The sequence below is a fragment of the Carassius auratus genome, unplaced genomic scaffold (genome assembly GCF_003368295.1).
Source record: "Carassius auratus strain Wakin unplaced genomic scaffold, ASM336829v1 scaf_tig00023221, whole genome shotgun sequence".
Lineage (NCBI taxonomy): Eukaryota > Metazoa > Chordata > Actinopteri > Cypriniformes > Cyprinidae > Carassius > Carassius auratus.
In genome coordinates, this window is record NW_020525249.1 from 10,745 (window position 1) to 26,267 (window position 15,523).

Sequence of the window (15,523 nt, forward strand, 5' to 3'; positions counted from 1 at the left end):
GAACGGCGTTAGGTAACGACGTTATTTTTTCAGTAACGGGGTAATCTAACTAATTACTTTTCCCGTCGTTACAAAGTTGTTAACATTACTGGACGTTAAATGCGGTGCGTTACTATGCATTGATTTAATAAACTATGTAACCTGAACACACCCCTGGCTCACACAGCGAGTGAGGAGGTGGGTTAATAACGAGATAAGCGATTATAATTGGCTAAGGCAGAGTCATGTGTTTCATGGTAGCCAATCAGAGCCAGTGTTTTTACGCCATCAGCGCCAAACACACACACACACACACACGCACGCAACAGCTAAACAATGATTCGCAGCAGCAGCAGAGATGGCGAGTCAGGAGCAATCCGATGAAAAGTTGGCATTTTCAAGCTGGAGATATAAGCACTACATTAAATTCACTGTGGTCAAAGGCAAGAACGTGCATGTAATGTTTACTTGTAATGTGATCAGTGTTGGGAACGTTACTTTAAAAAAGTAATTAGTTATAGTTACTCACTACTTGTTCCTAAAAGTAACTGCATTAGTAACTGAATTACTCTATAATAAAAGTAACTCGTTACCAGGGAAAGTAACTATTTGCGTTACTGTAAAAAAAAAAAAAAGTTGCTACATGTCAGAGAATTTGTACTTTTTTTTTTTTTTGCAGTTTTCACAAGTCAGTTGAAATGAGTAGAACAGACAGGTACATAACTTTCAATATTTATTCCACGTCAACAGACAGCAAGAGTTTTATCCTGCACTTCAAGTATTATCTTTGTAAGAAAAGTGTTTTTGGCCACTAGCTTTGTAGATGCGTGTCACACATTACATGCACACATTACATGCACGTTCTTGCCTTTGACCACAATGAATTTGAAGTAGTGCTTATATCTTCACCTTGAAAATGCCAACTTTTCATCGGATTGCTCCTGACTCGCCATCTCTGCCTCGAATCTCTGTGTACTAGCTGTTGCGCGTGTGTGTGTGTGTGTGTGTTTGGCGCCGCTGGCGCAGCCACGTGTGACGGCATGTGTGTAAAAAGTCTGGCTCTGATTGGCTACCATGAAACACATGACTCTGCCTTAGCCAATCACAACCGCTTATCTCGACATTAACCCACCTGCTCACTCGCTGTGTGAGCCAGGGGTGCGTTCGGATTGCATAGTTCATTAAATCAATGCATAGTAACGCACCGCATTTAACGTTCAGTAACGTTAACGGCGTTGTAACGACGGGAAAAGTAATTAGTTAGATTACCGCGTTACTGAAAAAATAACGTCATTACCTAACGCCGTTCTTTTAAACACCGTTATTCCAAACACTGAATGTGATACACACGCATCTACAAAGCTAGTGGCCAAAACCACTTTTCTTACAAAGATAATGCTGGAAGTGCAGGATAAAAACGTATGTTGACGTGCAATAAATATCGAAAGTTATGTACGAACACCTCTCTGTTCTACTCATTTTAACTGACTATTTAACTGGCTATTAGTACACTGCAGTGAACGCGCTAACAACAGACCCGGAAGAGAAGACAATACTGAATAAAGTCTTAGTTTTTGCTATTTTTGGACCAAAATGTATTTTCGATGCTCTGGACCTCTGGTGAGGAGAGCATCATCTGAGACAGCATATACAAAAAGACTTCTGTAACTGCCACCTCCACTTCCTGCTCGATGCGTCAGCAAGAAGGGATATCCAAGCAACTAGGAAGCCCCTCAGGGTGACCTGGCCAGACATCCAAGAAATTCCTTGCAGTGGAGCCCCACTCAAGAGGAGACCGTAATGCAGGAAGTTCCCACTTAACCTCGGTCAGGTGGAGAGCTGGTGGTTATAGGGGAATTATGAAGGAGAAGATGTAAAAACCCCAAAAGGGAGCGAGCAGATACTCAAGTATCACTCCAATTCAGACGAAAGTGATGACACCTGGTCTGGATCACCTCCTTTGCCTATTCTCCTTTGACCCACGATTCCTCCTACAACTCCACATATGTCAGTGAGGAGCATGAGCCAGGACACTAGCCTTTTGTGCCCTCAGACCGAGATGGAACAGGACCCCAATGTTGTTCGGGCTCAGACCTGGTTGTTCATGAAGGATTGAAGGCCACTGAGCGTGCTTTCACTCTACTGAATGTCTCAACTACCATCTCAACGAAGATACCGAAAAATTTGGAAGGTGAGACTGGAGCATTAAGAAGAAAGCCTTACTTTCATCAAGATATCTCTGTAAGGAGATCAGGAAGAAATGGAAGGCTCACCTGAGCTGGAGGGCTATGGTCAGAAAGATAATGCTCATTGAGATGACCTCGTAGCGTTACCTTCTTAGCATGCTTCCATGGCAAGTCCAACCTTGCCACGGAGTGTTCCATAATCTCAACAGCTCGAGGGAAGCAGATGTCGTCCCATCTTTCCTTAAAAAAAAAGAGAACTGAGAGCGGAGACTTTTTTTTTTAAACGCTTACAAATGCACACAAATTGCCCCCTCAAGGACATTGCGTGCATGCTCTTAGCCCAAACAGCCAACACCGAGATTCTGTGTGTCATCAGGTATCAAACAACGATACCATGAATGCACTCATCCTCTAATTGTTTTGCAAGTGCCTGCTTTGCAAGGTTTTTATGTTTTATTTAAAAAAAAATGTCAAGCTGAATTGCAGTATAATCAAAAGGAAATTACTGACAGAGAAAAATTTCCCATAAGATCCTTTACATGTTCTCACCGTGACACAATGCGCAGCATGTATTCAGCTTCTGCGGAAGTTAAACACGCTCCGCCCACTTGCTAGATTATCACAGAAATCAAGCGCGAGCAAAAACTGCTGCCACGTATGCATTGCTATTCCAGCGAGAGGTGAACGCACTCATGCAAATGTTGCTACAAACCCTAGTAAATAGTGACATCCCCTCACAAATGCATCACAATGAGCGCAGCATAGTGCGTCCAACTCCCTCGAGAGCTAAACGCTTGCACTTGCTCTTCACTACACACACACACACACCACAGTATGCGAGGCTTGTGAACTGCAAGTATCAGAGCAAACCCTATGGCGAGAAACATGCACTCCTATATACTGTAACAGTACAGTCAATGAAGACGAAGAAGAGGATGATGTGTTCTCCCAGTGCCTATTTATAGTCGCACCGATAGTGGCGCCATGGGCTGTCGCCTGCCAACTTGTTGGTGTTTTTTCAATGTATGCTTCAGACATGGGTCACGACGGGGTGTTCCCCCATAGCAACCCCTAGAGGATGCAGTTCAAAGTTACCTTGAAAGGGAACTTCACGATCAATATATTCATTGACAAACAGAAGGCAGACTGCGCATGTTAAATTGGGCATCTCTACAATGATTTCCAATGAACTGCATTTTAGTTAATTATGTCGCTTCCTTGTTTCTTTCCAGTTCACAGAAGCAGAACTGGTAACATTACATTCTCGTCCCCATTCTGAGACAATGACAAACTAATAAAGACATCATGCACAATTAAACTGTATGTTAATTGCTATAATTATGCTTTCGAAAAAAATAATGCCATAAATGCATGCAACATTGCTGGAGAGAGCAGTTCAAGTAAAATAGCTAAATAAATCTGCTGAGAAAAAATGGTTGACTAGATGCTATCTCTTTTCAGTGGCTATGATAAGATGCCCTATAAGAACTATTTTGCTTGTTTTATCTAAACTGCTGTTAAAAACTAATATTAGAACTTTTATTTTTTACTTCAGTGAAGTTCTCGTAATTTCAGTCTCTTCCTGTTCAGCAAGACTGACTTAGTGACTTAAACATCACATCAGAAAACAACAACAACAAAACTGTTTCCCAACGAAATCATTTCATAACATAATTACAGAAGTATGATGTTTCTCAAGGAAATAGAAAAGCTACGAACACCTTCTCAAGGTAAAAGAATTCACCCTCTTCACACGTAAGAGATCATCTATGGGTAATGAAGATGTAGTTCTTCTCCAGTGGTAACAGATCTAAACATTCCTCAGCTATGAGCTCATTGGAGCTGATGGGATGGACCTCCATCACGTCTCAGATTTTTCAGCTGCTGTAAATGATATAAAAGCAAGAGAGACAACCTACAGATACATCAGTGAGATACAGTCCATCACACACTCATCTACATCATGACCTTCACCATCTTCTCCATCACCTGCTTTGCTCTGGTGGCTTCTGCTCTGGGTAAGTGTCTCCTTTAGAAGTTTGCAAGAATAATGATGGGCAAATATATTTAGAAAATGCTAAACCTGCGTTAAAAGCAGGTAAGAGTCTTATGCGTGTCTCATGAACAATGTTATGTTTTGTAATAACAGGTTGTGGAGTGCCAGCGATTAAGCCACAGACGATCGGCAGCAGGATTGTGAACGGACAGAATGCCATCTCTGGTTCTTGGCCCTGGCAGGTCTCTCTTCAGGTAACTCATCTGCTTTTCAAACAAACATTTTTCTGCTTTGCTTAAAGAGTAAGTTTAATATTTTCAGTGTTTTTACCTTTGAAACAGCTACCCAGTGGTTTCCACTTCTGTGGAGGATCCCTGATCAACCAGAACTGGGTTCTCACTGCTGCCCACTGCGCTGTCGTGTAAGAGTCTTCAGTCTGGCAAACATCACATTCAGAAGTGGTTAATAGATGCTCTTTCAGCTTTCTGTCTGTCTTTTAAACATTGACTTTATCTTTATCATTTTAGGGTTGGCTATCACCGTGTCATTCTTGGAGAACACGATCGTGGCTCAAGTGTTGAACCCATCCAGGTCAAATTAGTTTCCAAGGTAACAATGTTTATTGATCTCAGTGGATCAGAGATTAAATCAAAATGAGTGATCGACCAATGCTTTATGACTCCTATTATACAGACTGTTTATGTTGTTTTAATAGCAAACATGTTTTTTTTTACCCAAAATCCTTGAAATACCCAAATCATTCTAAAATGTAAACAAAATGTATTATTAATAATAATAATAATAATTTCTTGTAATTTATACAATGGAGTGATCTAAATATATTTGAGTAACTGTTACACATTTTTCCAAATGAATGGCTTATGTATTGATAGTTATACAGTTGTGGTTTTTATTTGCTTACCTGATTTTAAAGCACTGAAAAAAAGTGAAAATCACAAAAAAGTAATGAATATTTTATTATCATTTTCAAAATAGATGCTTTGAGGTCATTTACACTCTAGTAAGCTCCTAAAAGTCGCCAAAATTAACTTTTAGCACGCACTTAATATTCTCAGCACATACAGTATGTATTTGAAAAAAAGGTTAAAAACAGAATGGTTAAAATAACAGAAAGAAAGTAAGCTTATATCTTAGTTTGCCATTCATAAAGGCAACTTTCAGCATTGATCCCTCTTTTCTGTATCTGCAGGTCATCACCCATCCGCTCTACAGCAGCACGACTATCAACAATGACATTGCTCTGCTGAAACTGTCGTCTCCAGTCACACTGACTCCCCGTATCTCTCCTGTATGTCTGGCTCCATCAACCCTCAGCATCCTGCCTGGAACCCGCTGCTTCACCACTGGCTGGGGTAGAACTGCCATCACGAGTAAGTCATCTATAAAACAAAAATATACTGAGAGAATAACAACACATCTGTTAACTGTGCAAGACAATTTGTCACATTTTCTTCTCTTTTTAGCGAGCCCACTGATCCTACAGCAGACAGGTGTACCCATCATAAGTCCTGCTGTGTGCAAGCAGGTCTGGGGTCAGAACACTATCACTGATGCTATGGTCTGTGCTGGAGCCTCTGGTTCCTCATCTTGCCAGGTATATGAAAACAGATCAAAAAACACATTACCATCTCAGTGTTGCTGCTCTTCAAATCAAATGTGTGCTTTTTCTCAGGGTGATTCTGGTGGTCCTCTGGTGTGTGAGCGTTCAGGGGTCTGGTCTCTGGTGGGCTCGGTCTCCTGGGGAACAAGCACTTGTGACACCCGTTTCCCTGTAGTCTACGCCCGCATCTCCCAACTGCGCTCCTGGATCGACAGGACTATCGCTTCTAACTAAAGCACCATTCTGAGAATTTATGAAGAAAATTAAGTCTTAAGTCATTAATATGTAATAAGCTGATCTCTGTTGGTTGTTTTTTTGTCTTTCTGTGGTTCCAGTGATCTGGCTGTTACTTCATGTTACTGTTTTCTTGTTCCAGCTGTACAAATATTTCAATAAAAGTTAAATAAAAAAATTAAGTGTACCGAAGAGTGAAAGTAATGATCTATATATTTAAAAATGTACTATAAATGTAATGATAAATTGCCATTATCAGCATAGTAATGTAGCAAAATGATATATACATTGCATTTTCTTCAAAACTTCAAAACAAAAGAAATATATTATTTAATTTGCATTTTAAAAATGTTCCACATTCACAGTAACAAATGACAGACAAACATGAAGCAAGTGCAGACAAAACGTCTCAGGTTACAAATGTAACCTTTGTTCCCTGAGAACAGGGAACGAGACAATACGTCATCGACACTATGGGGAACGCCTCAGGTGTGACAGGTGTCTGAAATCAAATATCAACTCACAGCAATCATGCTGACCGGCGACAGCCGTGAACCATCAGCTTGAATGATGAGCGTGCGACCTGGATATAAAAAGGGCGCCTTGAAACCATGACAATATCCTTTCGTCTGAAGGGACTGTTTGGCAGGCAGACCCTGAGGCATGGCTGGGAGACGTATTGTCTCATTCCCTGTTCTCAGGGAACAAAGGTTACATTTGTAACCTGAGACGTTTCCTTTCGAAGGGAACTTCGACAATACGTCATCGACGCTATGGGGAACTTATTACCCACACCGCCATACTAAAGGGAGTGCATGCCCAATGGCAGTGACAACTGTCAGAACCAGCAATTCAATGAACGCTAGAACCACTCACCCTCAGGTCACACAGGGCTGTCAGTGACAGCACTCCCTACGGTCACAGCCCAAGCTATATGATACCAGAGAAACCCTCCATAAACATAGTTTAGTGAAAGGTCTACCTGGGCCTGCTCAAGGGCCTAGGACCACAACTTCAGCTTCTTAGAAGGGGTCCCTTCCAGGGAATGTGGCTAGGGAACCCGAGGGAACCCCAGCCAGTCACTATTCAGGGGAATGAGCCACCTGAAATGCCACCAGGCAGGCCTGACCTGGTGTCACTACATAGGACACTACAGACTGGCCACTTACTGTCTGTCCGAAGACAGAGCCTCTGGACACTTGCCTTAAGAAGGCATCCAACCCGAGGAACTGCGGAGCAGGCAGTGAACCACTCGGCCCGGATCTCAGAGACGGGATATCCTGGAGAGTATGACTCATCATAGTGCTTTACAACCCTTGCCAGCGAGGGGAGTTTCTCTACTCGATCCACGGATCTACCCAGTGTTTGTGTTTCAAAACACAGAGGAGGCCTGTGAGGGCCTAAGGACTGATCTAACTGGGAGGCCTCATGAGAGGCCTACGACCGACTGACCAGACTCAGGAGACCACATACTCATATTGACCCTCAGTGAGGGGAGCATAAGATCTACCTGGTAAGCAACCAGGCTGTAGCAAGATAAAGAGGGTCCAGGAGGGAACCCGCAGCAGAGAATAAAAACTTGAGCCGAGCCAGGGCACAAGCTCACAAGCTGCCTGATAAGGTCTGCTAAACTGAAAGTAAGCGGCCACTAGCTTACAAAACCCAGCACCACTGTGAAACTACTCTCAGGGAGACCTAGAGAGGCCTACTACCTGACAACCGCAGTATGTGGGAGCTCACCTTCAGAGAGGCCTGGTGAAGCCTACTACCTGAAAACCACAATATGTGGGAGTTCACCTACAGAGAGGCCTGGAGAGGCCTACTACCTGTTACCAGATAACCACCTTAAGTGGAAACTGAAAGTAATTTGGAACTCAACTCCAGGGAGGCCTGGTGAGGCCTACTACCTGACAACCACAGTGTGTGGGAGCTCAACTCCAGGGAGGCCTGGTGAAGCCTACTACCTGATAACCACAGTATGTGGGAGCTCAACTTCAGGGAGGCCTAGTGAGGCCTACTACTTGATAAACACAGTGCAGGAAAGCTTACTTTCAGGGAGGCCTGGAGAACTATCAGGGCCAACCACCGAAGGTGAGCTGGCCTAGGAGCCCTATCGGGGGCTATTCGGTCAAGGAGGCCTGCTGGGGCCTACTACCCAACCGTGCAGCCTTCGCGGCAGAAAGCTGTTGCTACAGCATCCTGGTACCTAATCACATTGCCAGAGGCAGTGTACTCACTAAAAAGCAATACCCTTATAGCAGGGGAGTACAACATACGCCATTCTGCCTAGTGGAGGCCCCATTAGGGGCCTGCCTACTAAATGCATAGGCGTCAGCCCATGGCAATGCTCTGGCTTCAAAGGGAGCGGAGTTCAAAAACCGGAATGAAATGTAGTTTAGAACTCCCTGCTCAACCGGAGCCATCGTGGTGTGAGGTAGATACATACAGAGCTGAGAATGGACTACTCAAAACTACCCTGAGTAGCGGGGGAGTAACAACCATATGCCCCTGCAATGTTAGACAGGGAGCAGGCCTGCAAGTGGCTCCAAAGGGTTACAGGGATTTGTCCTGCGCCAAGCCTAGGGGAGCGGGGGGGCTAAATTGCAAGCCAACCCACTTCAACCCATCGGTCGAGCGATTAGCTCAACGGGCTGAGTGGAGCCAGCTTTAGAGGCCCAAAAACATCCCTGTTCGGCAGGGTCTGACAAACTGTCACTTCGCAGAGCAAAAGATGGCCTAACCCTGCCAGACTGATCCTACCTCAGCTACCACCCTGCATTACTCTATCACCCCTGAATGCAGAGAAAGGGGCGGGCCTTGGCCAACAACTCCCATTTAAGAGAGGAGGCTGAAATCTAGGGGAGGAAGCCTAACACATAATGAATGTGGCAGCTATATTTAGCAACACGCCTCCAATATCCCTAGCATAGCCTAGGCCAGTTACAGAGGCGCCCCGGATGAGGGCCGACCTACAAGCATAGATCTACCTGAGGGCTCGGAGGAGCCACAGCCTACTTGGTTGAGAGGCTGTGAAACACTCAACCTACTGAAACCTTACAGAGCTCAGGGGAGCGAGTACTCAGGATAGGATAGGCAGGACATCTATCTGAAGATCTATCTGAAGCGCCAGCGTCAGTCTAAACCTAAAGCAAAAAAGTTTTTTTTTTTTAGGAAGACCAACTAATCTACTCCTGGGTGGCTAATAGCCCTGAAGCTAAACAGAAATGAGCGGTGGCCCACCACGCATATAAAATGTTATGACAGGAAGGCCATCACATACTCAGCACAGAAGCCAAATCTTCTTTGAGCTTCTTCCTAATTCATTCTAGCCACCAAATGGGGGAGGCTTCAGGGCCCTAAAGTCCAATACTTTAATTGCTCTTCTAAGAATGACCCCCTAGGTCTATACAGGGAACAAGGTCTGTAGAGAAATACAAATCAGTGTTAGTTATATACACAGAATTTTACAAACCAAAAAGTTCACCTGCGGCGTGCGGAGTGAAGACTCGACAGAGAGTTCTCAATGAATCTGGTATCCACCACTTTTACATGCCTAAAAGAGGCACTCACATCAACCAGTTGCTATGGCGGGCCATCAGAACATAGTTCTCATTATAAGGCCCATCGCCAGGGCTGGTGTAACGTAAACGCCTGGGGAGTCAAGAAGAGGGAGAGGGCTGGTAGAAAAGGCCCTCCAGGGAGATCAAACCCTACTTCCGCTGAGCGTTGCTGCGCTTGTGCTGAATGACCTCCCTTAAGTCCCTCTTCTTGCGGGAGGCTCGCCTCCTCTGTGTCCTACTCCTCCATGGAGGGGGCGCACGAGAGGCAACACTAGACCTCTGGTCCTGTCTACGGTCCCCAGACCAAGACGGACCCGGTCCTCCCGCCTGCCTGGGCTGGGGCCCGGATCTCAGCAGTATACACTTAAATGCGGCTGAGCGCGCCTTCGCTTCCCTTAACTTTCCAACCACCGCCTCAACAGAGGTGCCAAAAAGTTTAGCAGGCGAAACTGGTGAATCAACATGATTGCTGTGAGTTGATATTTGATTTCAGACACCTGTCACACCTGAGGCGTTCCCCATAGTGTCGATGACGTATTGTCGAAGTTCCCTTCAAAGGGAACTACAAGATACTAACTTTAAAGCAAATCAAAGGTATGATCACAACAAGACAGTTCCTTTACCAGCAAAAACAACGTCAGCCACAGCATTTAAAAAATAAATAAATAAAATAATATCCCCCTGATAACACGATAATGTTGAAGACCTTCATCCACTTTTGTACATAAGACAAGACAAATCAATCTCTGTCCTCCATCCATGGTGCTGAACCTGTGAAATGTTTCATCAGAAGCCAAAGAAACATGAAGAGAAAATTTGCCATTAGAATATGACAAAAACTGACATCCAGTTTACTTAGTCAGAAAATCAATAAAACTGAACTCATAGCAGAAGACATGTTTTCTTATCAAGTACTGAATAATGCTGATTGAGATCAGATTGCCTCAGATTTATCTACACTTTTAGTAGTTACATTTTTATATTTAAATTTACTGAATGAGTTACTGAGCATCTTTCTGAAAATTGTTTCTTAGCCAAATTTATGTGGATGACTGGAGAGTACTTTGTTTTTCAAATCTATTAAAATACTGTACCTCGTGAACTGAAATTGCAATACTGTTATTATTTTAATTGTTATTAATACTTTAAAATTATTTTAAGGGCAATTTATTCTTCTGTCAAACAAAGAGTGCTTCATAAAGTTGATTATGGAAAACACTTGATTGAACTGATTGAGGTGTTACAGAAACTGATATTAGTGCTTTATGTTTCACTTTACTGTGACATATTTACAAAGGGTTGAATACAGGATTAGTTAACATTACAGACTACAGACAAAAGGATAGATCACTTTGAAATTAAATTTTGATATGTTACAGCTTACTTGCAGGGCATCCAAGATGTACAGTAGGTGTCTTTATATGGCGTTACATTTTAGTCAAAAGTTATGAGCGTGTAAGACATGCTCACGAGCACATTATGTTATTTCACACGCGCAAAAATGAACCTTCAGCTGGCATGATAAAAGTACTCGCGCACAAATTCAACAACCGAGAGGTGTACATGTAGCTGCGAGCGAGCGCCTGGCATACTCGCACAGGTTAACTCTGCTTGTGCAGGGGAATCCTGCTCGCGCGCAGCGGGCTTCTGCTCGCGGAGGGCTGTTTTGCTCGCGCGGTGGATTTCTGCTCGCTCAGCTGATTTCTGCTCGCTCGAGTCTACATGACTTTTGACAATTTGGGGGCGGAAACCAAGGAGGGCACTGACCCTCTTATGATTGGTCACTTTCACACAGGGACATCCTTGTACCTTGATTGACAGCTCTCATTACAGGAAGCACGGAGTTGGGTTAAGTTACCACCGAAGAAGAGTGGGAATGAATTAGAATGAGTTTTCTAATATACATTAAATGTATCTGCACATAGTTAAATCAATTACCATCGATGTATATATTTGCGTTTAGTTAAGTAAGTTAACATTGACGTTACATATTTTTGAGCAACAAGTAACGTAACTAGCTAGCCTATTCGTTCTGAAGCTAACGCCTTAGCCAACACTTGTGATGCTGATCGACAGACACTCATTTTAAAACTTTTAATCTTTAAAAACTGCATCTTAGACAACTAACGTTTGGCTAACTGAATCATAACAATTGTTTTCACATGTAAAAGTACATGTGAAAACAATTATGTTATGATTCATTTAGGAAATATGTAACGTTAATGTTAACTTTCTTAACAAATCGCAGGCTTCATCGTTCGCTAATACACTCTAAAAAAAGCTGAGTTAAAAATAACCCAATTGGCAACCCAGCGCTGGGTAATTATTAGACAGAACAGCATGCTGGGTTATTGAGAAAACCCAAGATTGGAATTTTTACCCTTTGTGTGTTTGATTTTTTTTGGTTCTGGGTTATTCTTGCTGGGTTATTCTCATAATTTCACTTTTGCTTAACAAAGCAATCATGGATTAATAAATAATGAAGAATACAGGTTATTTAGACTGTTAAAAATAATTTTAATGGAATCTGACATTCACAAATTTGTACCACTGACAAACAACATGCAATTTTCCCCTTTTTTTTGTTTCCAGCAAATCCCAAAAAAAAAAAAAAAAAAAAAAATACAGTTGCAATAAATAAGAAAATTATTTCGGAATGACCGGTGTCTAGCTGTTTAACTATTACATTTTTACATGTTTAGCTATTTAAATACACAGTGAAATGACATTGACAAATAACATTTTTTACATTTAAATGTAAAATAATTTAAAGATGTCCTAAAATGTATATTATAAATTTATATCATGTCGTTACAAACCCGTAAGACCTTCGTTCATCTTCAGAACACAAGTTAAGATATTTTCGATGAATTTCGAGAGCTTTCAGACCAGGGTGAATAATTAATTACAATTTTCATTTTTGGGTGTACTATTGTCAAACACTTAAGATTTGAAGCAAAGATCTACACCTGAGAGCAGTGTACTCTGTTATAGTGCCCATCAACGGAAGGATCATTTTCAAAAGGAATTGCAAATTATATTTTCAATTGCGTTTTCCACATGTGACACATTGTGACATAATCCAAACACAATTGCAAATTAACAAAAACACTTTCAAAAACACTGAACAAAAATTACTGTTTCCGTTTTCATGAATGCACAGGGACTGCCAAATTTCAAATGGAAAAGCAAAGTCCGTTTGCAGCTGTATTTTCCATGTATTATGACTAATAAGCCTGTCATATTAAACAAATACTGCATCATAGCAGCTTTACAATATTAAATAGGAAAATAAGTCAGATTGTGCAGAAGAATCATCTGTTTCCTGTGGTCTTGTCCTGGTGCTCCTTTGAGACAAGGTCTTTACAGGGGATCTGTATCTGGGGCTCTAGTTGTCCTGGTCTCTGCTGTCTTTCAGGGATGTAGAGGTCCTTTCTAGGTGCTGATCCACCATCTGATCTGGATACGTACTGGATCCGGGTGACAGCAGTGACCCTCTGATCTGGATACAGACTGGATCTGGTGGCACATGTTACCTGCCAAAACTCAAATGGAATTGCAATTACTTTAGCATCTGAATTTCCAATACCTCACATTGAAAGCTGTCAATTTTTGTCAGAGGTGGGACCATACTATGGAGAGTGTTTGTATTGGGAGGTGACATCACTCAAACACAATTGTGCAAAATGCTTTTCACCTGATGAATAAAATATAGGGTAAGATGCAAATAGGTAAATCAGAGTAGAACTGCAATGTTGTTTTGCTGACATGCATCAGAGTGGAAACAGTGAGAGATTTGGGGTAAAAACTACTAAATATCTCTCAATACAAACATGCCCCATAGTATAGTCCCACCCTTGACACAAATTGACAGCTTTCTGTGTAAGGCATCTGAAATTCAAATGTGTTTCAATTGCGTTTGGACTGTCACAATGTATGCGTCCACATGTGGAAAAATGCAATTAAATATACAATTTGCAATTCCTTTTGAAAATGGTCCAGAATGTCCTTACCTGTCCTTTAATTATGATCAATGCCTGAGAGATCTGCTGGCATTTTTAAATCGCCACGACAGTTGGATGTGGTTTTGTGTACTCTGCTCAGTTAAAGAATTCCATGTTTGTTCCAACCTATAAAATAAAGTAAAAGAAAATACAAAGTGTTTTAATTTGTTAACTGTTAAAAACAGTGATTCAGTTCAATTAACTGTGTGAAGTTCATCATGAAATTGAGTCCATCATGTTTATGAGTTAAATTCACCTATGAGTTGGTCTACAGAAGCAGAATATGCTCTAGTGGTTGGCTGAAAGGTGTGCTTTCAAACTGTCTAATCAATGGGATGTTCCAGTCATAAATCAGAGTTTTATGTTAATATGCTGGGCTGGCTATATCAAACACACACAGTCACTGGCACAGTGAGGGAGATCACACTGAATGCACGCACACTGCATTTCTATGACAAGTCACGCAGGTACTGGGTTACTCCCCAGCTTTAAAACAGTCCATATACACTTATCGGTGTACCAAAGTGATAAGGACAAGTCAAAAACACGATCTGGAAAATGGGTAAATGAAGTTTACGCTCATAAATTATGTAATCTGAACATAAAGTTACATAAAGTGCAGCTTTATGCACGAAATAAAAATGTATGTGCGTTTAAGTTAAGTGAGGGTTAACGTTAGTTGATTATAACAGACAAACAATTATGTAAAATGTATAATAAACATGAACTTACCGTTAGATGCCTCAATAAGACTGCACTCGAAGAGTTTTTCTCTCACAAGTGTATCCATGTGCTTTTCTGAAAGGAAAAAACAACATTTTGAATTATAACTTGTATGTAAAAAGTCTTTATAAACCACACAAGCATTAAATCATTACTAACTCACTAACTCGGCCTACGTCCGCTGTGCGTGCGCGCACTTTGAAATGCCCTGAGACGTCGATTATTTTCCGGGAATCACTTTGTTCGAGAATTACTGAACCGGTTTATTTGAACCAATGTCGATATTGACAACTGCAGGCGTTTACATTAGAGCAGATAGTCGTATTCACTTATTTGAACTAATTTGACTCACTTAAATGTTAAATGAGCTTTTCAGTGTCACAAACTAATTTTTCCTCTATTTTCACAGGTATTCGCATATTTCAGCCATCCGTCACTGTCTGAAACTTAATAAAACTGTATTAATCTGTCGTCTTAGATACCTTAGCACGATTATGTGAGTAACGTTACGTAGGTTGCCCGTTTGAGGTAAACTGTTCATAATTTAACGTAAATAATGTTGGCCTATAGAAGTTTAACAGTAATGTTGCCGCAAAAAAAGTTATAATTCTGCCAATTTAAATTAATTATTAAAGAAAACATTAAATAAACTTACCTTACAATCGTTGAAAGCCGTGGCTTTGCCCCGTTGTTCTTCCAAAATAACAGTTGGGCAGCGATCTTCAAGGCGCGTTAACCCCAGCGCTGACCTGAAACAACCCAGCGACGCAATCCAGCAGGTTTAACCCAACCCGTGGTAAATTTGAAACTACCCAAAAGTGTTTAAAAAGAAATAAAATAGCCTAACAAAATGACCCAACCGTTTCTAGAGTGTATATTCATCGATGGTAACTGATTTAACTATGATCAGCGCAGCATTTTATACGTGCAGATACATTTAATGTATATTAGAAAACTCATTCTAATTCGTTCCCACTCTTCTTCGGTGGTAACTTAACCCAACTCCGTGCTTCCTGTAATGAAAGCTGTCAATCAAGGTACAAGGATGTCCCTGTGTGAAAGTGACCAATCATAAGAGGGTCAGTGCCCTCCTTGGTTTCCGCCCCCAAATTGTCAAAAGTCATGTAGACTCGAGCGAGCAGAAATCAGCTGAGCGAGCAGAAATCCACCGCGCGAGCAAAACAGCCCTCCGCGAGCAGAAGCCCGCTGCGCGCGAGCAG

At 41.8% G+C, this 15,523-nt stretch overlaps 1 protein-coding gene and 1 long non-coding RNA gene across 2 annotated transcripts; one reads left to right on the forward strand and one right to left on the reverse strand.

Annotated features, from left to right (window-relative positions):
- The first annotated feature begins 4,128 nt into the window (after nt 1-4,128).
- On the forward strand, nt 4,129-6,167 carry LOC113077792 (chymotrypsin-like protease CTRL-1). The gene is made up of 7 exons (XM_026250061.1): nt 4,129-4,183; nt 4,315-4,415; nt 4,503-4,582; nt 4,689-4,770; nt 5,372-5,552; nt 5,646-5,776; nt 5,855-6,167. Exons 1-7 carry the CDS (start codon nt 4,129-4,131, stop codon nt 6,014-6,016), a joined length of 792 nt encoding a protein of 263 aa, XP_026105846.1. The 3' UTR covers nt 6,017-6,167.
- A 6,904-nt stretch (nt 6,168-13,071) lies between these two features.
- Nucleotides 13,072-14,509, reverse strand: LOC113077785 (uncharacterized). Its single transcript, XR_003281388.1, has 3 exons — nt 14,313-14,509; nt 13,590-13,706; nt 13,072-13,121 (listed from the first exon to the last, which is right to left on the reverse strand). It is a non-coding gene; the product is annotated as an uncharacterized LOC113077785 (long non-coding RNA).
- Between the last annotated feature and the right edge of the window lie 1,014 nt (nt 14,510-15,523).